The 25,482-nt window shown below is 45.3% G+C and overlaps 1 protein-coding gene across 2 annotated transcripts in view; it reads right to left on the bottom strand.

Annotated features, from left to right (window-relative positions):
* Positions 1-5,441: 5,441 nt before the first annotated feature.
* The window catches only part of skp2 (S-phase kinase-associated protein 2, E3 ubiquitin protein ligase), a 101,244-nt gene continuing 81,203 nt past the window's right edge, over positions 5,442-25,482 (bottom strand). For both annotated transcript variants that reach the window (XM_068029075.1, XM_068029076.1), the window contains exons 5-10: positions 23,830-23,964; positions 15,124-15,222; positions 14,182-14,309; positions 13,673-13,724; positions 7,214-7,321; positions 5,442-6,778 (exon numbers count right to left, since the gene is read on the bottom strand). In XM_068029075.1, the coding sequence (XP_067885176.1) occupies positions 6,577-6,778; positions 7,214-7,321; positions 13,673-13,724; positions 14,182-14,309; positions 15,124-15,222; positions 23,830-23,964 (724 nt within the window). In that variant the 3' untranslated portion in view covers positions 5,442-6,576. The remainder of the gene's footprint in view (positions 6,779-7,213; positions 7,322-13,672; positions 13,725-14,181; positions 14,310-15,123; positions 15,223-23,829; positions 23,965-25,482) is intronic.

Here is a 25,482-nt window from a genome sequence, read left to right as displayed (position 1 = left end):
ACGGCAGTACTTAGAGAGGATATCCCGGGAGGAATGTCCAGCGAGGCCATATGGGTAGAACTTAGAAATAAGAAAGGGGTGATCACTTTGATGGGATTATACTCTCGGCCCCCCAATAGTCAGAGAGAATTGCATATATGTAGGGAAATCACAGATAGGTGTAGGAATTATAGTGTTGTAATAGTAGGTGATTTTAACTTCCCTAATATTGACTGGGACTGCCTTAGTTCTAAGGGATCAGATGGGGAAGAATTTGTTAAGTGTGTCCAGGATAGTTTTCTGAAGCAGTATGTGGATGGCCCTACTAGAGAAGGGGCTACACTCGACCTCCTCTTAGGAAATGAGGATGGGCAGGTGGTTGATGTGTCAGTGGGGGAGCACTTTGGGACCAGTGACCATAACTCTATTAGCTTTAAGATAGTTATGGAAAAGGATAGGACTGGTGTTCGGGTTGAAGTCCTAAATTGGGGGAGGGCTAATTTCGATGGCATCAGACAGGAACTCTCAAAAGTTGAATGGGAGAGGTTGTTTACAGGTAAAGGGACGTCTGGCAAGTGGGAGGCTTTTAAAAGTGAGATAGGAAGAGTTCAGGGCCGGCATGTTCCTGTTAGATGGAAGGGCAAGGCTGGCAAGTTTAGGGAACCTTGGTTGACGAGGGATATTGAGGGTCTGGTCAGGACAAAGAAGGAGGCATATGTCAGGTATAGGCAGCTGGGATCAAGCGAGTCCCTCGAGGAGTATAGGGGATGTAGGAGTACACTTAAGAAGGAAATTAGGAGGGCGAAAAGGGGCCATGAGATTTCCCTGGCAGATAAGATAAAGGAGAATTCTAAAAGATTCTATAAGTATAGTAAGAGTAAAAAGGTAGCTAGGGAGAGAGTAGGTCCCCTTAAGGATCAGTGTGGTAATCTATGTGTGGAGCCACGGAAAATGGGCGAGGTCTTAAATGAATACTTCTCGTCCGTATTTACCGTGGAGAAGGTCATGGGAACTAGTGAGTTCAAGGGAGGGAACACCGATATCTTGGAGCATATCAACATTACAAAGGAGGAGGTGTTGGAGGTTTTGAAGCGTATTAAGGTGGATAAATCCCCAGGGCCTGACCAGGTGTATCCTAGGATGCTATGGGAAGCAAGGGAGGAGATTGCTGGGGCCCTGGCAGGGATTTTTATATCATCGTTAGCCATGGGTGAGGTACCGGAAGACTGGAGGATAGCTAATGTTGTGCCTTTATTTAAGAAGGGCAGCAGGGATAAGCCAGGGAACTACAGGCCGGTGAGCCTTACATCAGTGGTGGGAAAGTTATTGGAAGGGATTCTGAGAGACAGGATTTATATGCATTTGGAAAGGCATGGCCTGATTAGGGATAGTCAGCATGGCTTTGTGTGTGTGAAATCATGTCTCACGAATTTGTTTGAGTTTTTCGAGGAGGTGACCAAGAGGATTGACGAGGGCAGGGCGATGGACGTTGTCTACATGGACTTTAGCAAGGCCTTTGACAAGGTCTCACATGGTAGGCTGGTCCAGAAGGTTCGAACACATGGGATCCAGGGTGAGCTAGCAAATTGGATACAAAATTGGCTTGGTGATAGGAGGCAGAGGGTTGTAGTGGAGGGTTGCTTTTCAGATTGGAGGCCGGTGACCAGTGGTGTGCCGCAGGGATCGGTGCTGGGCCCTCTGTTGTTTGTCATATATATTAATGACTTGGATGTGAATGTAGGGGGCATGATTAGTAAGTTTGCAGGTGACACCAAAATTGGTGGTATAGTGGAGAGTGAAGAAGGTTGTCTTAGGTTACAACAGGATATCGATCAACTGGGAAAGTGGGCAAGGTATCGGCAAATGGAATTCAACGCAGACATGTGCAAAGTGATGCATTTTGGGAAGTTAAACCAGGGCAGGACATATACAGTGAATGGCAGGGCCCTGGGGAGTGTTGTTGAGCAGAGAGACCTTGGGGTGCAAGTACATAGTTCCCTGAAAATGGCAACACAGGTAGACGGGGGTGAAGAAGGCATATGGCATGCTTGCCTTCATCGGCCGAGGCATTGAGTACAAGAGTTGGGACGTCATGTTACAGTTGTACATAAAGTTGGTTAGGCCGCATTTGGAGTTCTGTGTGCAGTTCTGGTTGTCGCACTACAGGAAAGATGTGATTAAGCTAGAGAGGGTGCAGAAAAGATTCACAAGGATGTTGCCTGGTTTGGAGGATTTGAGTTATAAAGAGAGATTGGATAGGCTGGGTCTGTTTTCCCTGGAGTGAAGGAGGCTGACAGGGGACATGATAGAGGTATATAAAATTATGAGAGGCATAGATAGGGTAGATAGCCAGAGTCTGTTTCCCATGGTAGGGGTGACTAAAACTAGAGGGCATAGATTTAAGGTGAGAAGGAGGAGGTTTAAAGGGGTAAATTTTTCACACAAAGAATAGTGGGTATCTGGAATGAGCTGCCAGAGGAGGTGGTGGAGGCAGGAACAGTAGCGACATTTAAGAGGCATCTGGACAGGTACTTGAATGAGCAAGGCATAGAGGGATATGGAATTAATGCAGGCAGGTGGGATTAGTATAGATGGGCAATATGGTCGGCACAGACTCGGTGGGCCGAAGGGCCTGTTTCTATGCTGTATGACTATGACTCTAATTTAGCAACAGTGGAGGAATGGAGAGAGGTGGTGGTGAGGCAGAGCTGAGTGTGAGCATACACTTGGAACCTGGTGTGTATTTGGATGATACTGAGGGGCAGCATGTGGATGAGAAACAGGAGGGGGCCAAGGATAGATCCTTGGGGGAAGGCAGAGGTAATGGTTTGGGAGCAGGAAGAGAAACCATTGTAGGTGATTGTCTGGCTAGGATTAGATAAGAATGGAATCAGGTGAGAGCACCACCAACAGGATGATAGTGCAGAGGTGTTGGAGGAGGATGGTGTGGTGTCAAAGGCTGCTGACAGGTCCAGAACAACCTTCCGGGAGAGGAGCGGACCTGCGGGAAGAATACGGAGTGAGGAGGCCATATGGATTGAGCTAAGGAACAAAGAAAGGGACAGTCACATTGCTGGGAGTGTACTATGGACCCCCAAACAGTCAGAGGGAGTTAGAAGAGCAGATATGTAGGCAAATCTCTGAGAAGTGCAAGAACAATAGGGCAGTAATAGTAGGGGATTTTAACTACCCCAATATTAACTGGGATAGTTTTAGTGTGAAAGAAATTGAGGGATGAGAATTCTTCAGGTGCATTGAGGAGAACTTTTTTGCCCAGTTTGTAGCAAGTCCAACAAGAGAAGGTGCAGTTTTCGACTTAGTTTTTGGAAATGAAGATGGGTAGGTGGAAGGAGTGGCAGTGGGAGAGCATTTTGGTGGTAGTGATCATAATTCAGTCAGTCAGTTTTAACATAATTATGGAGAAGGACAGAGATAGAACAGGAGTTAGAGTTCTCAATTGGGGCAAGGCCAATTTTACTAAACTGAGGAGTGATTTAGCGGAAGTGGACTGGAAACAGCTACTTGAAGGTAGATCAGTGTCTGAGCAGTGGGAGGCATTCAAAGGGGAGATTCAAGGTGTTCAGAGCAAACATATTCCCACAAAAAAAAAGGGTGAGATGGCCAAATCTAGACCCCATGGATGTCAAGGAGCTTACAGGGTAAGATAAGGTAGAAAAGGAAAGCTTATGTCCGACACCGAGAACTCAATACTACAGAAAATCGAGAGGAGTATAGAAAGTGTAGGGGTGAAATCAAAAAGTAAGTTGGGCTGCAGGAAGATATTGATGGTCTGGTCAGATGGGCAGAAAAGTGGCAAATGGAATAAAAACAAGAAATGCTGGAAATACTCAGCAGGTCTGGCAGCATCTGTGGAGAGAGAAGCAGAGTTAACGTTTCAGGTCAGTGACCCTTCATCAGAACTGGCAAAGGTTAGAAATGTAATAGGTTTTAAGCAAATAAAGTGGGGGTGGGGCAAGAGATAACAAAACAGAAGGTGTTGATAGGACAGAGGGTCACAGAGAATAACTGACCATAAGGTCATGGAGCAAAGGCAAATGGTATGTTAATGGTGTGTTGAAAGACAAAGCGTTAGTGCAGAGAGGGCGTTAATGGACAGAAAAATGAACAGCCCTGGCCCAAAGCACACACATGAGAAAAACAGTGGGTAGGCACATGGTAAGAGAAATGAATGAAACAACAAACTAAAATGAAATAAAAATAAATTTTTTTGAAAATGAAAATAAAAAGGTTGGGTGGGGGTGGGAGAGCTGGTCATGGCAAATGGAATTCAACTTGGAGAAGTGTGAGGTGTTGCATTCGGGGAGGTTAAACAAGGATATAAGGAGGATATAGGTGGGTTAAGTGAGTCAGCAAAGACCTGGCAAATGGAGTATAATGTGGGAAAATGTGAAAGTGTCCATTTTGGCAGGAAGAATAAAAAAGAAGCTTATTTAAATGGTGGGAGATTGTAGAGCTGTGAGATGCAGAGGGATCTGGGTGTCCTAGTGCCTAAGGTTAGTATACAGTTAGTAAAGCAGATGGGATCTTGGGCTTCATAAATCGAGGCATTGAGTACAAAAGCAGGGAAGTTATGCTGAACCTTTACGAAGCTCTGGTTAGGCCCCCAACTAGAGTATTCCGTGCTGTTCTGGGCACCACACTTCAGGAAGGATGTGAGGATCCTTGCAGAGGAGATTTACCAGAATGGTTCCAGGAATGGAGGATTTTAGTTACAAGGTTAGGTTGGAAAAGTTGGGATTGTTCTCGGAGCAAAGGAGATTGAGGGGAGATTTGATCGAGGTGTACAAGGTTCTGACAGGTTTAAATAAGACAGACAAAGAAAAGTTGCTCCCATTAGGTAATGGTACAAGGACTAGGGGAGATAGATTGAAGGCTTTGGACAAAAGATTCAAGGGGAATGTGAGGAACAACTTTTTTATGCAGCGGTGGTAATGACCTGGAACTTGCTGCCCACGAGGGTGGTGGAAGTGGAGACAATGAATGATTTCAAAAGGTAACTGGATGGCTACCTGAGGGACATAAACTTGCAGAGCTACAGGGATAGAGTGGGGGAATGGGACTGACTGGATTGCTCTGCAAAGAGCTGGCATGGACTCGATAGGCCAAACGGCCTCCTTCTGTGCTATGACTATGAATATTCTCAATGACTGAGGATCCATCTTGCTGTTTCTGTACTCATTAGCCATGGCACTGGGACGAGGCAGGAGATTACTAACTTTGAGATCCTGCTTTCTAATTACCTTCCTCGTTCCTGAAACTTTGACTCCAGGACCTCAACCCTTTATCGTCCTATGTCATTGGCCCCCACATGGCCCATGCCTTCTGGTTGTTTCCCTTGCAGAATATTCTGCACCGTTCCCTCTCAGACCAACTGTGCATTCCGCAGCTGTGATGGAATGGTTGTCCTTACATATAAATGTCTAAGTTATTCCACAAGATAATAGGGTTGAAAGGCATTTATTGTCTTTTATAGGAGTTAAAACATACAATGCTAACCATTACTAATAATGCTACCTATAACTTGAGACACTGACAGTACAAGATATGGGAGGATTCATAGGACTCAGTTTCAAGGGGTCAGCTGGGGCCAAGCCTTGTCCAATTCTGAAGCATTGATTCTAATCCCCCTTTTTATATAGCAAAGCAAAATACTGTGGTGCTGGCAATCGGAAATGAAAACAGAAAATGCTGGAAATACTCAGGTGAGGCAGCGTCTGTGGAGATATAAACAGTAAATGTTTCAGTTTGATGATCATTGGTCAGAACTGGGAAAGTTAGAGACCAACATGTTTTAAACAAGTACAGAGACAGGGAAAGGGGCAGGGGTGGAGATTAAATGAGAAAAGGGATGATGGTGTCAGACAGAAAGTTGAGAGGAGATGTAAATGGGAATAACGGAATCATCATTAACTGTTGCCATCCTAAAAGAAATGAGGGCAGTGATCATGATTCGAAATTGTTGAACATTGTTGAGTCCAGAAGGCTGTAAAGTGCCAAATCGATTATTTCCAGCATTTTCTGTTTTTATACCTTCCTTTCCCACTAGCTGCCTGAGAATCCGCATGTTGCAAAGTATTAGCTCATCTGATTAGCTGAACTTCAGTTTTAACAAGAATAACTCCCCATAACTTGAATCCTGGGTTTTCCAGATCTATGGCTGGTGCCGCTTCGAGGCTCGAGCTCACAGACTGTTTTGTGGACTCGTTTTATCAGCTCACTGACTGGAATCCCTGTTATTAATAGAACATTGCAAACACAAACTCAGTTAAAAAATAAGGTTAATATAAAGAAATGAACCATTTCCTCACACACACTCCTCTGTATTGTGTTCTCTAATCTTCAACAATCTGATCCCTTTCTTGGTAAAATGCCGCTTTTCAATCTCTCTGCTGTCTGGATTTACATCACTGTCTCTGTAATCTACCTCTGATTGGGTAGAAGACATCAATCTCCTTAAACACTGGGCTGTGATGTGTTGGTGGGAGTGACTCGTGCCACCCGACTGTGTCTGGACACCTCTCGATATTCTCAGCTAGTTACTGTATCTTGCTGTGTAGTGTGAGTGACTGGCACCGCTCACAGGCTGTGTAACACCAGCCTGCAGCGAATACCCCAGATGGTCTGCATCTTCCCGTTGCCCAGTGTTGGCCTGGCGATGGTCGTCAGTGGAAACGTGTTGATTTTAATCTGAGGGATCATGTCCTTTACATTGACCATGGAGTCTCGCACTAATCCATAGATGTTCAGAGTTTTCAGGGTAGCAATCTCCCCCAGCTCCCTGCACACAGATCAGCAGCAACATTAAATAACAGCACAGTACTGAGCAAAAAACATCACAAGCAGCAGGGCATTCAACTATAAGAGTTGAACCATCAGAACCTTATCCCGTCCTCACACAATGTCTACACAATCAACTTCCAACAAGGGTCAATGAGCAGGAGCAGGAACTCTGGCTGATTTCCCCCTCTCTCTCGCTAACCCAAGGGTCACTGGACAGTGATGAGGAGCAAGAACCCTAACTGTTTTCCCCCTCTTTAAGTCAGGTCTCACTGCACAATGATCAGGAGCAGGAACCCTGGCTGATCCCTCGTCTCTCACCCAGGGGTCACTGGACAGGCTGTGGACGAGCCCTGGGCTGCTCCTTGCTCCTGTAGCTCAGCCACTACCTGATATTGTGGAGAGACAGCACGAGCGTGTGCTCTTCAATACTTACACAAGACTTGCTGGTGGGATCTCGTGGCATCTGCTCAGGCTCAGGTGCTGGAGGTGAGAGAGGATCTGGAGACTGGAGAAGCAGCTTGGAGTGAGCATTGTACTGTCACTGCAAGAGAGATAAGGGAGAGAGATAGCATTAGAGGGGCCAGAGAACTGGGGGGAGTAGATGTAGATCTTAACAAGGCTTTTGATAAGGTCTCACAAGGCAAACTGGTCATGAAAGTAAAAGCCCATGGGATCTAGAGAAGGATGCACTATTCATGGCTAACTAAGGAAGGATGGTATCAAACTGAAAGGTATACAATGCTGCAAAGATTAGTGGCAGGCCAGAAAATTGGGAACATTTTAGAAGCCAGCAGAGGATGACTTAAAAAAAAAAGAAATTAGAATGAGAGTAAACTAGAAAAAAATATAAAAACAGACAGAGCTTCTACAAATATATTAAAAGGAAGACAGTAGCTAAAGTAAATGTTGGTTCCTTAGAGAATGAGACAGGTAAATTAATAATGGGAAATAAGGAAAATGGCAGAGACTTTGAACAAGTATTTTGTATTTATCTTCACGGAAGAAAACACAACAAAACCCAAGAATATTAGAAAATCGGGGGCAAAAGGGAGGGAGGAACTTAAAACAATCACTAGCACTAGAGAAACAGTAATGAGACTAAAGGCTGACAAATCCCCTGGACCTGATGACCTGCATCCTAGGGTCTTAAAAGAAATGTCTGCACAGATAGTGGATGCATTGGTTTAATCTTCCAGAATTTCCTAGATTCTGGAAAGGTCCCAGTGAATTGAAAAACTGCAAATGTAACACCTCTTCAAGAAAAGAGGGAACAAAAAGCAGGAAACTATAGGCCAGTTCACCTCACATCAGTCATTGGGAAAATGCTAGAATCCATTATTAAGGAAGTAATAGCAGGACATTTAGAAAATCACAAAACAATCAGGCAGAGTCAACATAGTTTTATGAAAGGGTAATCGTGTTTGACTAATTTATTCGAGTTCTTTGAGGATGTAACAAGCAGGGTGGATAAAGGGGAACCAGTAGATGTCATGTAGATTTTCAAAAGGCATTCGATAGGTGCCACATAAAAGGTTACTACACAAAATAAGAGCTCAAGGTATTTCATAATAGAGTCATAGAGAGATACAGCACTGAAACAGGCCCTTCGGCCCACCGAGTCTGTGCCGACCAACAACCACCCATTTATACTAATCCTACACTAATCCCATATTCCCTACCACATCCCCACCATTCTCCTACCACCTACCTACACTAGGGGCAATTTTTCTAATGGCCAATTTACCTATCAACCTGCAAGTCTTTGGCTGTGGGAGGAAACCGGAGCACCCGGAGGAAATCCACGCGGTCACAGGGAGAACTTGCAAACTCCACACAGGCAGTACCCAGAACCGAACCCGGGTCGCTGCAGCTGTGAGGCTGCGGTGCTAACCACTGCACTGCCCCTGAGGTAATATTGGTATTGGAGGTAATATATTAACATAGATAGAAGATTGGCTAACAGGACACAAAGTGTCAGGATAAACGGGGCTTTTTCAGGTTGGCAAATTGTAACTAGTGGAGTGCCACAGGGATTAATGGGGCTGAATGTTGATAAGTCCCCAGGACCTGATATTCCAGATCCCATAGTGTTGAAAGAGGTAGCTATGGAGATAGTGGATGCATTGGTGATCATCTTCCAAAATTCTATAGATTCTGGGCAGTTCCTACAGATTGGAAGGTAGCAAATGTCACCCCACTATTTAAGAAGGGAGGGAGAGAGAAAACAGGGAATTACAGACCTGTTTAGCCTTACATCAGTCGTTGGGAAAAATGCTAGAATCTATTCTGAAGGATGTGATAAATGGACACTTGGATAATAATGATCTGATTGGGCAGAGTCAACATGGATTTATGAATGGGAAATCATGTTTGACAAATCTGTTGGGGTTTTTTGAGAATGTTGCTAACAGAATTGATAAAGGGGAGTCGGTGGATGTGGTATACTTGGATTTTCAGAAGGCTTTTGATAAAGTCCCCCACGGGAGGTTGGTTAGCAAAATTAAATCACATGGGATAGGAGGTAATATACTGGTGTGGATTAAGGATTGGTTAACAGACAGAAAGCAGAGATTAGGAATAAACGTGTCATTCTCGCGTTTTCAGGCTGTGACTGGGTACTGTGGGGTACTGCACGGATCAGTGCTTGGACCCCAGATGTTCACAATATATATCAATGATTTGGATGTGGGGACCAAATGTAGTATTTCCAAGTTCGCAGATGACACAAAACTAGGTGGGAATGTGTGTTGTGAGGAAAATGCAAAGCGGCTTCAAGGGGATTTCAATAGACTTAGTGAGTGGGCAAGAACGTGGCAGATGGAATATAATGTGGAAAAATGTGAGGTTATCCACTTTGGTAGGAGGAACAGATGTGCAGAGTATTTCTTAAATGGTAAGAGATTAGAAAGTGTTGATGTACAAATGGACCTGGGTGTCCTTGTCAATAAGTCACTGAAAGCTAACATGCAGGTGCAGCAAGCAATTAGGAAGGCGAATGGTATGTTCACCTTTATTGCAAGAGGATTTGAGTACAGGAGTAGTGAAGTCTTGCTTCAATTGTACAGAACCTTGGTTAGACTGCACCTGGAGTACTGTGTGCAGTTTTGGTCCCCTTACCTTAGGAAGGATATTATTGCCAGAGAGGGAATGCAACAAAGGTTCACCAGACTTGTTCCTGGGATGGTGGGACTATCCTATGAAGAGAGATTGGGGAAACTGGGCCTGTATTCTCTAGAGTTTTGAAGAATGAGAGGTGATCTCATTGAAACCTACAAAATACTGAAAGGGATAGACAGGGTAGATGCAACTAAGATGTTCCCCTGGTTGGGGAGTTTAGAACCAGGAGACGCAATTTCAAAATAAGGGGGAAGCCACTTAAGACAGAGATGAGGAGAAGTGTCTTTACTCAGTGGGTTGTGAATCTTTAGAATTCTCTACCCCAGAGGGCTGTGGAAGCTCAGTCATTGAGTATGTTTAAAGCAGAGATTGACAGATTTCTAAATACCCATGACATAAGGGGATATGGGGATAGTGTGGGAAAAAGGTGTTGAAGTGGATGATCAGCCATGATCGTATTGAATGGCGGAGCAGGCTCGATGGGCTGAATGGCCTACTCCTGTTCCTATGTTCCTATCAGTGCCGGGGCCGCAACTATTTATGATCTATATTAATGACTTGGATGAAGGGACTGAGTGTATTGTAGCCAAATTTACTGACGATAGATAGGAAAGCAACTTGTGAGGAAGACACAAAATGTCTGCAAAAGGATATAGATAGGTTAAGTGAGTGGGGAAAAAAATTGGCAGATGGACCATAATGTGGGAAAATGTGAGGTTATCCACATTGGCAGGAAAAACAGAAAAGCAGATTATTATTTAAATGGAGGGAGACTGTAGAATGCTGTAATACAGAGGAATCTGGGTGTCCTTGTGCATGAATCACAGAAAGCATGCAGGTACAGCAAGTAATTAGGAAGGCAAATGAAATGTTGGCCTTTATTGAAGGGGGGATAGAGTATAAAAGGAGGGAAGTCCTGCTACAACTGTAAGGGGTGTTGGTGAGATCACACCTAGAGTACTGTGTACAGTTTTGGTCTCCTTAAGGAGGGATAGACTTGCATTAGAGGCAGTTCAGAGAAGGTTCACTAGGTTGACTCCTGGGATGAAGGGGTTGTTTTATGAGGAAAGGTTGAGCAGGTTGGGCCTATACTCATTGGAGTTTAGAAGAATGCAGATGATCTTATTGACAGGGTAGATGCTGAGAGGATGTTTCCCCTCGTGAGAGAGTCTAGAACTAGGGGACATGGTTTCAGAATAAGGGGTCTCCAATTTAAGACAGAGATGAGGAGGAATTTCTTCTCTGAGGGTTGTTAATCTTTGGAATTCTCTTCCCAGAGAGCAGTGGAGGCTGGGTCATTCAATATATTCAGAGAAAGTTTAAGGCACAGAAAAAGGCCACTTGGCCCATCGTGTCTGTGCCAGCTGAAAAACAATCCACTTATTCTAATCCCACCTTCCAGCATTTGGTCTGTAGCCCTGGAGCTTACAGCACTTGAGGTGCATATCCAGACTCCTTTTAAATGAGTTGAGGGTTTCTGCCTCAATTACCCTTTCAGGCAGTGAGTTCCAGACCCCACCACCCTCTGGGTGAAAAAGTTTTTCCTCATCTCCCCTCTAATTTTTCTACCAATCACTTTAAATCTATGCCCCCTCGTCACTGACCTCTCTGTTAAGGTGAATAGACCCTTTACCTCCACTCTATCCAGGTCCCTGAAAATTTTGTACATTTAATCATATCTCCCCTCAGCCTTCTCTGTTCCAAGGAGAACAACCCCAGCCTAGCCAATCTTTCCTCATAGCTGCATTTTTCCAGTCCCAGCAACATCCTGGTAAATCTCCTCTGTACCCTCTCTAGTGCAATTACATCCTTTCTGCAATGAGGTGACCAGAACTGCACACAGTACTCAAGTTATGGCCTAACCAATGAGTTATACAGTTCCAGCATAACCTCCCTGCTCTTATATTCTATACCTCGGCTAATAAAGGAAAGGATTCCATATGCCTTCTTAACCACCTTATCGACCTGTCATGCTACCTTTAGGGATCATTCACTCTAGGGTCCCTCACTCCCTCTACGCTTCTCAGTATTTTCCCATTAATCATGTATTCCTTTGCCTTGTTTGACCATCCCAAATGTATCACCTCACACTTCTCTGGGTTGAATTCCATTTGACACTTTTCTGTCCACCTGACCAGACCATCAATATCTTCCTGCAGCCTACAGCTATCCTCCTCGCTATCTACCACACGGCCAATCTTTGTGTCGTGTGCAAACTTCCTGATCGTGCCCCTACATTTACGTCCAAATTGTTAATATATACCACAAAAAGCAGTGGACCCAGTACTGAGCCCTGCGGAACGCCACTGGAAACAGCCCTCCAGTCGCTAAAACACCTGTCAACAATTACCCTTTGTTTCCTGCAACTGAGCCAATTTAGTATCCACCTTGCTGCATTTCCCTGGATCCCAAGGGATTTTATTTTTTTAACCAGTCTGCCATGTGGGACCTTGTTAAAATCCATGTAGACCAAGGCTGAGATAGGCAGATTTTTGATATACAAGGGAATCAAGGGTTCTGGGGGGGGGGGGGCGCGGCAGGAAAGGGGAGTTAAAGCCACAATCAGATCAGCCGTGATCTTATTGAATGGCGGGCGGAACATGCTCTAGGGGCCGAATGGCCTACTCCTCTTATTTCTTATATTCTTAAAGTAGGAAGTTGGGTACCTTTCGATGGGTGTTTTTATGATTGGAAGGCTGTTTCTAGTGGCATTCTGCAGGGCTCACTACGAGGTCCCTTGCTTTTTGTGGTATATATCAATGATTTAGACTTGAATGTAGGGGGTATGATTAAGAAGTTTGTAGGTGATACAATAATTGGCCGTGTGGTTAATAATGAAGAAGAAAGCTGTAGACTGTAGGAATACTGGAGTTCAGAAGAGTGAGGGGGGAATCTCATAGAAACCTATAAAATTCTAACAGGACTTGACAGGGTAGATGCAGGAAGGATCTTCCTGATGGTGGGGGAGTCCGGAACCAGAGGTCATAGTCTAAGGATATGGGGTAAAGCTTTCAGGACTGAGATGAGGAGAAATTTCTTCACCCAGAGTGTGGTGAGTCTGTGGAATTCGCTACCACAGAAAGCAGTTGAGGCCAAAACATTATATGTTTTCAAGAAGGAGTTCGATAAAGCTCTTGGGGTGAAAGGGATCAAAGGGTATGGGGTGAAAGCGGGAACAGGTTACTGAGTTGGATGATCAGCCACGATCATAATGAATGGCGGAGCAGGCTCGAAGGGCCGAATGCTGCTTTTATTTTCTATGTAAGATATCAACGGACTCGTCAGGTGGGCAGAACAGTGGCAAAAAGAATTCAATCCAGAGAAGTGTGAGGAAATGCGTTTGGGGAAGGCTAACAAGGCAAGGGAAATGTAGAGGAACAGAGGGACTTTGGAGGGCATGTCCACAGATCCCTGAAGGTGGTTGGACAGGTAGATAAGGTGGTCAAGAAGGCATAGATGATATTTTCCTTTGTTAGCCGAGGAATTGAATCTAAGAGCATGGAAGGTTATGACGGAACTATATAAAACACTGGTTAAGCTGGAAAGTACTTGGATACATACCTAAGTGTCATAACCTACAAGGCTACAGACCAAGAGCTGGAAAGCGGGATTAGGTTGAGTAGCTACTTGTTGACTGGCACAGACACGATGGGTCGAATGGTCGCCTTCTGTGCTGTGAATTTCGATGAGGGGCTGGAGGGCTGGGAGGAGAGGCACAAGGGGCCAGAAACAGGGTGCAGCTGAGGAATCACCCACACTGACAGTAGCTACTCACCTCATGTCCAGATTGGTGATTTGTGGGCAGCGTCTACACAAGGCCTCCACATCTGGAAATAAAGGAGACGTATCAGTCACTGACATACTTCTCAACCTCCCTGGGCCTCTCTCCCCTCCAGGGCCTTTCCTCCCACCCTTCAGCTAGAGACCTCTCGGTCATCCCTCCCTCTCTTCACAGGGCCTCTCTCCCCATATCACCCACCATGGTGTCTCACTCTCCCCCTCCCCCCCCCCCCACTATTATCTCACCACGGGGTCCCTCCCCTCTCCCCATCTGTCACCAAGGGGCCTCTCTTCCCCCCCATTCCAACTCTCACCATGGGGTCCTTCCCATCTCCCCATCTCTCTCACCGTGGGGTTCTCTCATCACCCTTCCCTCTCCCTGGGGGCCCCCTCCCACCTCTCTTTCCCACCCCCCCCCCCCCCAGTTTATCCTGCATCATTGCGGGAGAGTTAGCGTATTAACTTTGTGATGGCCGTGCCCTGTTGCACGGAGCTATGACCTACCTGAGTTGTGGAGACAGTGCCTGTAGCCGCTGATGTTGAGTTGGGTCACGCTGGCAGGAATGTGTGTGACCATTGCCTGGATGTACTGCGAATTGAATGCACACCACGAAAGATTCAACTCCTCCAGCCTGAGACAGAGACAGAGGCAGAGCCGTCACCCCCAGATTTACCATACCCACCCCCAATGTAACTCCCCCATCGGCCCCACACCAACCGACCGATCCACCCCCCGGCTGAATTTCCACCACCCACACACCGACACCCACTTCCCCCTGCAGACCCAACCCCACCCTCCCTCCCCCAACACACTGACTCCACCTCCCTCGCACACACAAGAACACAAGAAATAGGAGAAGTAGACCATGTGGCCCATCGAGCCTGCTCCGCCATTCAATACGATCATGGCTGATCTTGGGCTTCAATTCCACTGTCCTGCCCGCTCCGCTTATCCCTTGATTTCCTGCGAGACCAAAAATCTATCTATCCCAGCCTTAAATGTATTCAATGATGGAGCATTCACAACCCTCTGGGTTAGAGAATTCCAAAGATTTACAACCCTTTGAGTGAAGTAATTTCTCCTCATCTCAGTCCTGAATGATTGGACCCTTATCCTGAGACTGTGTCCCCACGTTCAAGATTCCCCTGAACAGTGGGAACAATCTCTCAGCTTCGACCCTATCAAGCCCTTTCAGAATCTTGTATGTCTCAATGAGATCCCCTCTCATTCTTCTAAACTCCAGAGAATACAGGCCCAATTTACTCAGCCTCGCACCATAGGACAACCCCCTCATCCCAGGGACCAATTTAGTAAATCTTTGCTGCACTGCCTCCAGTGCAGGTTTATTCTTTCTTAAATGTGGAGATCTAAAGGGCACACAGTATTCCAGGTGCGGTCTCACAAAAATCCTGTACACCCATTTCCGCTCTCTTCCCCCTGCTCACCTGGAACAGTTGCTCAACATCTGGCTGAGTGAGTGTGGCCCGAACTGGGAGCAGCTGGAGAGATTCAAATGCTGCAAATCCTCATTCTGGCTGATCGCCCTGAAATCATAAAAAAAAGCTTTATATCTGGAGGGTGGGGGCTGCAGCACTAGGGGTAGAGCATCGTTGGGGAGGGGCGTAGGCTGGTGAGATGGGTCTGTTTCCTCTTTGTGTTATTTCTGGTTCACAGATGTTGGAAAGAATCACATTTTAAACTTGGAAAAGGCTGGAGTCAGTCTTGTTTATTGTAGCACCATGCTTTGTGCTGTAGAACCTGATGCTTGTGTTACATATAACATGACTCCCCAGTGCAGCCGTGAATGAGACCCCCGCCACTGGAACACTTACACATAACAACTAGTTCCTAGCTAATTAATTCCTAACACTTTACAGCTAGTATAACAATACATACATATATAACATCCCTCTTTCTTTAAAACATAATGCCCCTCTATCAATATAACTGTCAATATAAAGATTATCATCCGACTTGTGCAAATAATTTGAACCCCTTTTTAGAGTCTATTATAATGTGTATTTTAAAAATATTATTCATGGTATCGCTTGGGTGGTAAGATGTTGTGCCTCCATCTTGTAGATTTGGCATTTGTTGCTCTCAGTGGTGAGTTGACACACTGTACAGGCGATGTTGTGTCGCTGGTGATGTTGTTAATGTTGTCTCGCTGGATAGTGATGTTTCTGGTGTTGTTGATGGTCTTTTCTGTTGTCCCAGCTCAGGTGTAGGTGGAATATGGATTCTGTTCCTTCTCATTTGGTTACTGGTTTCGGTCTCAATGATATATGACCTTGGAGTCTCAGCTTCAACTACTTTTGCTGGGCTCCAGGTTTTCAGGATTGGATCCTCTACGTGTACAGTTTGTCCTTTCAACAGCTCGGGTCGGGATTTAGCTATTTGTTGAAGTGTTGCTCTCCTCTTACCTGTGCTTCAGTGAGTTGTTGTCTCACTTCCTCCTGGTCACTTGGAGGATGTATTTTGCTGGGCAGAGTCGTCTCATATTTTCTTCCATTTAACAGCTCTGCAAGTGATTTCATGTCAGCCTTGAGAGGTGTGGATTGGAGTGACAATAAGGCCAGGTTTGGGTCTTCCTTTGCCTCTTGGCATTTCACAAGTGTTCTTTTGACCGTCTGGATGTGTCTTTCTATAAATCCGTGTCCCCGTGGGTAGTGTGGTGATGAGGTGATAGTGTTGAACCCGTACTGCTTCACACCAGGCAGAGCAAGAGGACTAAGCAGGCAATGCAGGAATCTCCTGTGGCTATTCCCCTGCAAAACAGATATAGTGCTTTGGATACTGTTGGGAGGAATGGCCTCTCAGGGGAAAGCAGCAACAGCCCAATTCGTTGCACCACAGTTGGCTCTGCTGCACAGGGGAGGAGTAAAAAGTATGAGAATGCAATAGTTATAGGGGATTCATTGTAAGGGGAATAGATAGGTGTTTCTGTGGCCACAAAAAAGACTCCATGATGGTATGTTGCTTCCCTGGTGCTCGGGTCAAGGATGTCTCAGAGCGGGTACAGGACATTCTGAAGGGGGAGGGTGAACAGCCAGTGGTCGTGATACACATTGGTACAAACAACATAGATAAAAAAAAGGATGAGGTCCTAAAAGCAGAATAAAGGGAGCTAGGAAGGAAGTTGAAAAGTAGGACCTCAAAGGTAGTGATCTCAGGATTACTACCAGTGCCACGTGCTGGTCAGAGTAGAAATAGCAGGATATATCGGATAAATATGTAGCTGAAGAGATGGTGTGAGGGGGAGGATTTTAGATTCCTGGGATATTGGGACCAGCTCTGGGTGGGTGGGGGGGGAGTGGGTGGGACCAGTACAAACTGGACGGGTTACACCTGGGCAGGACCGGGATTGATGTCCTAGGGGGAGTATTTGCTAGAGAGGTTGGGGAGGGTTTAAACTAAAATGGCAGGGGGATTGGAACCTTTGCAAGGAGTCAGAGGAGGGGGGATCAAAGACAAGAACAAAAGACAGTAAGGAGAATAAGAAAAGTGATAGGCAGAGAAATCAAGGGCCAGAATCAAACCGGGTCACAGTGAAAAATAGTGGGATGGGGACAAGTAATGTTAAAAAGACAAGCCTTAAGGCTTTGTCCCTTAACACACAGAGCATTCACAATAAAGTGGATGAATTAATCACGCAAATAGATGTAAACGGGTATGATATAGTCGGGATTACGGAGACATGGCTGCAAGGTGACCAGGGATAGGAAATGAACATCCAGGTGTATTCAGTATTTAGGAAGGACAGACAAAAAGCAAAAGGCGGTGGAGTTGTATTGTTGGTTAAAGAGGAAATTAACGCAATAGTGAGGAAAGATATTAGCTCTGATGATGTGAAATCTGTATCGGTAGAGCTGAGAAACACTAAGGGGCAAAAAATGTTAGTGGGGTTTGTATATGGACCCCCAAACTGTAATGGTGATATTGGGAATGGCATTAAATAGAAAATTAGAGACGTATGCGATAAAGGAACATCTGTAATTATGGGTGACATTAATCTGCATATAGATTGGGCAAATCAAATTAGTCACAATACTGTAGAGGAGGAATTCTTGGAGTGTATACGGGATGGTTTTCTGGACCAATACGTTGAGGAACCAACTAGAGAACAGGCCATCCTAGACTGGGTATTGTGTAATGAGAGAGGGATAATTGACAATCTAGTTGTGTGTGACCCCTTGGGGATGAGCGATCATAATATGATAGAATTCTTTATCAAGATGGAAAGTGACGTAGTTGATTCTGAGACTAGGGTCCTGAATCTTAGTAAAGGAAACTACGAAGGTATGGGGCACGAGTTGGCTATGATGGATTGGGAAACGTTACTTAAAGGGATGACAGTGGATAGGCAATGGCAAACATTCAAAGAACACATGGATGAACTGCAACAATTGTTTATTCCTGTCTGGCACAAAAGTAAAACGGGAAAGGTAGCTAAACCATGGCTTACAAGGGAAATTAGAGATAGCATTAGATCCAAGGAAGAGGCATATAAATTTGCCAGAAAAACAACAGACCTGAGGATTGGGAGCAGTTTAGAATTCAGTTACCAGAAGGATGTGGAGGCTTTGGAGAGGGTACAGAAGAGGTTTACCAGGATGTCGCCTGGTCTGGAGGGCATTAGCTATGAGGAGAGGTTGGATAAACCCGGACTGTTTTCACTAGAACGACGGAGGTGCAGGGGCGACATGATAGAGGTTTACAAAGTTATAAGCGGCATGGACAGAGTGGATAGTCAGAAGCTTTTTCCCAGGGTGGAAGAGTCAGTTACTAGGGGACATAGGTTTAAGGTGTGAGGGGCAAAGTTTAGAGGGGATGTGCGAGGCAAGTTTTTTTACACAGAGGGTGGTGAGTGCCTGGAACTTGTTGCCGGGGGAGGTGGTGGAAGCAGAAACCATAGAGACGTTTAAGAGGCATCTTGACAAATAAATGAATAGGATGGGAATAGAGGGATACGGACCCCAGAAGTGCAGAAGGTTTTAGTTTAGACAGGCATCATGATGGGTGCAGGCTTGGAGGGCCGAATGGCCTGTTCCTGTGCTGTACTGTTCTTTGTTCAAAGGAGGACCAAGGGATTGATTAAGAAGGGGAAAATAGAGTACGAGTGTAAGCTTGCAGGGAACATAAAAACAGACTGTAAAAGTTTCTATAGGTATGTGAAGAGAAAAAGATTGGTGAAGACAAATGTAGGTCCCTTACAGTCAGAAACAGAGGAATTTATTATGGGGAACAACTAAATGGCTGACCAACTAAATGCATACTTTGGTTCTGTCTTCACAAAGGAGGTCACAAATATCATACCAGAAATGTTGGGGAACACAGGGCTTAGTGAGAGAGGAACTGAAGGAAATCAGTATTAGTAGAGAAATGGTGTTGGGGAAATTGATGGGATTGAAGGCTGATAAATCCCCAGGGCCTGATGGTCTGCATCCCAGAGTACTTAAGGAAGTGGCCCTAGAAATAGTGGATGCATTGGTGGTCATCTTCCAAGATTCTATAGACTCTGGAACAGTTCATACAGATTGGAGGGTAGCTAATATAACCCCATATTTAAAAAGGAAGGTAGAGAGGAAACAGGGATTTATAGACCAGTCAGCCTGATGTTGGTAGTGGGGAAAATTCGAGAGTCCATTGTCAAAAATTTTATAGCAGAGCACTTGGAGAACATTGGTAGAATCGGGCAGAGTCAGCCTGGATTTACGAAAGGGAAATCATGCTTGACAAATCTACTAGAATTCTTTGAGGATGTAACTAGTCGAGTGATGAGGGGGAGCCAGTGGATGTGGTTTATTTGGACTTTCAGAAGGCTTTCGACAAAGTCCCACATAAGAGATTAGCGTGTAAAATTAAAGCACATGGGATTGGGGGTAGTGTATTGCGATGGATAGAAAATTGGTTGGCAGACAGGAAACAAAGAGTAGGGATAAATGGGTCTTTTTCCGAATGGCAGGCAGTGACTAGTGGGGTACCGCAGGGATCGGTGCTAGGACCCCAGCTATTCACAATATACATTAATAATTTAGATGAGGGAACTAAATGTAATATCTCCAAATTTGCAGATGACACAAAACTGGGTGGGAGGGTGAGTTGTGAATAGGATGCAGAGAGGTTTCAGGGTGACTTGGACAAGTTGAGTGAGTGGGCTAATGCATGGCAGATGTAGTATAATGCGGATAAATGTGAGGTTATCCACTTTGGTAGCAAAAACAGGAAGGCAGATTATTATCTGAACGGCTATAAACTGAGAGAGGAGAATATGCAGTGAGACCTGGGTGTTTTCGTACACCAGTCGCTGAAGCTAAGCATGCAGGTGCAACAGGCGGTAAAAAAGGCAAATGATATGTTGGCCTTCATAGCGAGAGGATTCGAGTTCAGGAGCAGGGATGTCTTGCTGCAATTATACAGGGCCTTGGTGAGGCCACACCTGGAATATTGTGTGCAGTTTTGGTCTCCTTATCAGAGGATATAATCACAGAGTTATACAGCACAGAAACAGGCCCTTCGACCCATCGTGTCTGTGCCGGCCATCAAGCACCTAACTATTCTAATCCCATATTTCTGCACTTGGCCCGTAGCCTTGTATGCTATGGTGTTTCAAGTGCTCATCTAAATACTTCTTAAATGTTGTGAGGATTCCTGCTTCCACCACCTCTTCAGGCAGTGTGTTCCAGATTCCAATCACCCTCTGGGTGAAAAAATGTTTCCTCAAATCCCCTCTAAACCTCCTGCCCCTTACCTTAAATCTATGCCCCCTGGTTCTTGACCCCCCCCATTAAGGGAAAACGTTTCTTCCTATCTAACCTATCAATGCCCCTCATAATTTTGTATACCTCAATCATGTCCCCCTCAGCCTTCTCTGTTCTAAGGAAAACAACACTAGCCTTTTCAGTCTCTCTTCTTAGCTGAAATGCTCCAGCCCAGGCAACATCCTGGTGAATCTCCTCTGCATCCTCTCCAGTGCAATCACATATTTCTTATAGTGTGGTGATCAGAGGAGCTACTCTGTCCTTGAGTGGGCCAACCCTTTCCCTGGTTACCCTCTTGCTGTTTATATACGTATAAAAAGTACAAAGTGTCAGAGGATCTGTGATAAGTTGAAATCCCCAACTATTATTAGAGTCACTGCAGTAATTGACTCCTTGATCAACTGTGCAATGCCACCTCCTCTTTCACCCCCTCCCCTGTCGCGCCTAAAGATTCTATACCCTGGAATATTGAGCTGTCAGTCCTGTCCCTCCCTCAACCATGTCTCTGTGATAGCAATAATATCATAATCCCATGTGCTAATCAATGCCTTTAATTCATCTGCCTTACTAGTAAGACTCCTTGCACTGAGATAGATGCAATCCAACCTTGCATTTTTCCCTTGTGCCTCAACAGGTTTATATTTGCTCTGCCTTCCAGGCAGACTCACTTTCTGTTCTATATTACCCCCTACTGTACCGCCACTCTGTATCCCATCCCCCTGCCAAATTAGCTTAAACCCCCCCAACAGAACTAGCAAACCTCCCAGCAAGGATGCTTGTCCCATTCCAGTTCAGGTGCAACCCGTCCAACAAGGATGTTCTTGCTATAGAGGGAGTGCAGAGAAGGTTTACCAGACTGATTCCTGGGATGGTGGAACTGACGTATGAGGAGAGATTGAGTCGGTTAGGATTATATTCACTGGAGTTCAGAAGAGTGAGGGGGGGATCTCATAGAAACCTATAAAATTCTAACAGGACTTGACAGGGTAGATACAGGAAGGATGTTCCCGATGGTGGGGGAGTCCAGAACCAGGGGTCATAGTCTAAGGATACGGGGTAAACCTTTCAGGACTGAGATGAGGAGAAATGTCTTCACCCAGAGAGTGGTGAGCCTGTGAAATTCACGACCACAGAAAGCAGTTGAGGCTAAAACATTGTATGTTTTCAAGAAGGAGTTAGATACAGCACTTGGATCTAAAGGGATCAAAGGGTATGGGGTGAAAGTAGGAACAGGCTACTGAGTTGGATGATCAGCCATGATCATAATGAATGGCAGAGCAGGCTCGAAGGGCCGAATGGCCTACTCCTGCTCCTATTTTATATGTTTCTATACTGGTCAGCAAATTCCTTAAATTCTCTGGATGTAAATTGGGTGCCATTGTCACACATTAACCTTTCAGGAATCCCTTGCTCAGTGAACAGAACTTGTTCTGCTGAGAAGATTGTTGTGGATCTCAAGTCTTTCATCTTCTGGATAAAAGGGAATTTTGTGTAGTAGTCTGCGACTATGATATACCATTCTTGATTATGTGAATAAATCGACTCCTACAGTATGCCAGGGTCTGGGTGTTACTTCAGTAACTATCATCTCCTCTTTCTGTTGTGTGTTTCTGTACTTCTGACGTACATTGCATGTAGACACAATATTTTCGATATCTTTGTATATGTCTATCCAGTACACAGCTGATCTGGCTCTGAGTTTACACTTCTTCATTCCCATGTGGCCTTCCTGTATCTTTTGGAGAAGTTCTTCCTGTATTGTTTTGGGAATGATTATTCTGGATCCGGCCAGCAGAACACCATCTTCTAGAGAGATGTCATCTCTGACAGACCAGTATTGCTGTATTGTTGGCTGTGTGTACTGTATCCTGTCAGGCCATCCCTGGATCACTTGCTGAGATAGTATCTGTAACTCCTCGTCTTTGCTGGTCTCATCTCTAATTTGACTCCGTTTCGGTGGTGTTATGTTCACTCGGTGATGAATCTTTATGCCTAGATCTTCTTTGCTTCTGATTGGAGGGTGTTTTTCAGTGGGTGTACTATCTTCAATCCTCAGTGTCGCCTCCTTCACCTCATGGTTTACTGAGATAATCTGCAGCTCTTCATAACTGCTCAACCCCAGGATAGCAGGACCATCTGTTTCTGTGATGTAGAACATACAGTTAACATCTTTTCCTTTGTCTGTCCCTCTGATTTGGGTTGTTCCTTGCTGTCGAATCTCAGTTCCCCCGTAAGCTGTTAGCATGATGTAGTTTGGTTTCAGAGCAACTTCCCTTGGATAACCATTTTCCTCCAAATTTTCAGGTAAGATCTGCTGGTATAGTCTGAGTGGGATGATGTTACTCTGCACTCCAGTATCAATCTTCACCTTCAGAATTATCATTGTGGGCTTATTTCTCAGCCTCTTCCTGATCTGAATGGTTGTGTGAATTTCTTTTCTCTGGGAACTGTCACATCCTGACATTTCGTGCAATTCTATGGTTCCTGTGTCTATCATGTTCTCAAACCCACCAAAGAGCTTCAGCCACTCTCTCCCACCCCCCCACCAGCTTACCCCCCCACCCCAGCTTCCCCGTGTTACGGGATGACATCATCTGCGCATGTGTCAACCAGTCCTGGCAAGGCAGAACACAGCGCACGTGCAGAGAGCAGGAGTGCGTTTGTGCATCTTAGCGCAGTCTGATGACATCAGCGGTGGCTGCGTTGTCAAGAATCACTTTGTTTAGGAAACTAGTGAATGCCAAATTGCACTTTTGTTTAAACTTCTCAAATGCCTCTATGACATCATCAGCTCCCCAATTCATCATAGGCTGTAGCAGTGTATTCATTCCTGTCCTGGCTGATATTTTGATTTTTTTTTTAAAGAGTTTTTGCACGAGTCACTCAGTTTTTCTGTCTCTCTCTCTGACACTAATTTGGGTCACTTTTCTCAATCTGATGCTTTTAAACATGTTGTAGGTTTACTCACAGACACTCACTGCCACCATGTTGCATCTTTATGTTGTTTCTGGTTCTCAGATGTTGGAAAGAATCACACTTTAAAACTAGGAAAAGGCTGGAGTCAGTCTGGTTTATTACAGTACCATGCTTTGTACTGTACAACCTGGTTCTTGTGTTACATATAACATGACTCCCCAGTGCACCCGGACCCACTGGAACACTTGAACATTACAACTAGTTCCTAGCTAATTAGTTCCTAACATTTTACAGATAGTATAACAATATATGCCTATATAACAGGGTCATTGCCAGGCCTGGGGCTGGTGGGAAGGGGGAGGGGTCTTTGGCTAGGGAGGCAGGGCATTGGGGGGGGGGGGTGGGGGGGCATTGCCGGGGGGGCAGGCCCACCATAACCCTGCCTTAAGTGAAAGATAACAAGATATTGCTCACCTGATGACATCATCAGAAAGCGTGAGAGCCTCCAGACTGAGACCGAGGAGTTGGTGACAGCGGCGGACAATCTGGAAGATGGTGGAGCTGCTCACGACACAGTGTGACAGGTCCATGTACTGGACGGAGAGTGGGCTGTGGGGAGAGAGGGAGATCAGTATTAACACCAGAACATAGCACCCCCCCCCAGCACCCCCATGGCCATCAGCACCCAGACCCTCACCCCGTCAATGCCCCCTTGTTCGAGATTTCCCCCACCAGAGTAGAGGCCTGCTGAGGTCGGGAAAAAGGAACCTGACCGAGCCACAGCAGACCCGAGCCCGACCCGAGTCCCTCCGATTTAACCCCGGGCCCGACCCTACCCAACCCGGACCGACCTGAGCCCGAAAACCAGACCCAGACCCGGACCCAAAAACTGGACCCGGACCCGGCCCGACCCGACCCCGAAAACCAGACCCGGACCCGGCCCAACCTGGGTTAATCAACTATAAAGTAAGACTAGATAAATTAATTAGCTTAAAACAAAAGCTGATAAAAACGAAGAATTAGGAGCAGGAGGCGGCCATTCGGCCCCTCGAGCCTGCTCTGCCATTCAATAAGATCCTGGCTGATCTGATTGTGGCCTTAACTCCACTTTCCTGTCTGTCCCCCCCATAACACTTGACTCTCTTGTAGATCAAAAATCTGTCTAACTCAGCCTTGAATATATTCAATGACCCAGCCTCCACTACTCTCTGGGGAAGAGAATTCCAAAGATTAACGATCCTCTGAGAGACGAAATTCCTCATCTCCGTCTTAAAAGGGTGACTCCATATTTTGAAACTGTGCTCCATAGTTCCAGATTCCCCACGAGGGGAAACATTCTCTCAGCATCTACCCTATCAAGCCCCCTCAGAATCTTCTATGTTTCAATAAGATCATCTCTCATTCTTCTAAACTCTAATAGGCCCAACCTGCTCAACCTTTCCTCATAAGATAACCCTTCATCCCAGGAATCAACTAACGAATCTTATCTGAACTGCTTTGAATATAAGTATATCCCTCCTTAAATAAGGAGATGAAAACGATATACAGAACTCTAGGTGTGGTCTCACCAACGTTCTGTACAGTTGTAGCAAGACTTCCCTTCTTTTATAATTCATCCCCCTTGCAATAAATGCCAACATTTCATTTGCCTTCCTGATTAATACTTGCTGTTCCTGCATGCTAACTTTTTGTGATTCATGTACAAGGACACCCAGATCCCTCTGTACCGCAGCATTCTGTAGTCTCTCACCATGTAAATAATATTCTGCTTTTCTATCTTTCCCACCAAAGTGGACAACCTCATATTTTCCCACATAATATTCCATCTGCCAACTTTTTGCCCACTCACTTAACCTATCTATATCCTACTGCAGACTCGGTGTCCTCCTCAGAACTTGCTTTCCTATCTATTGTTGTATCGTCAGCAAATTTGGCTACAATACACTCAGTCCCTTCATCGAAGTCATTAATATTGACTGTGAATAGTTGAGGCCCCAGCACTGTTCCCTGTGGCACTCCACTAATGCCCCAATATCCTGACTCTCTCTTTCCTGTTAGTTAGCCAATCCTCAATCCATGCTAATATATTACCCCCAACACCATGAGCTCTTACATTGTGTTGTAACT

Source organism: Heterodontus francisci, chromosome 4 (genome assembly GCF_036365525.1).
Source record: "Heterodontus francisci isolate sHetFra1 chromosome 4, sHetFra1.hap1, whole genome shotgun sequence".
Taxonomy (NCBI): Eukaryota; Metazoa; Chordata; class Chondrichthyes; order Heterodontiformes; family Heterodontidae; genus Heterodontus; species Heterodontus francisci.
The sequence above is the reverse complement of the archived record's forward strand: the minus strand, read 5'-3'. Positions and strand labels throughout refer to the sequence as shown.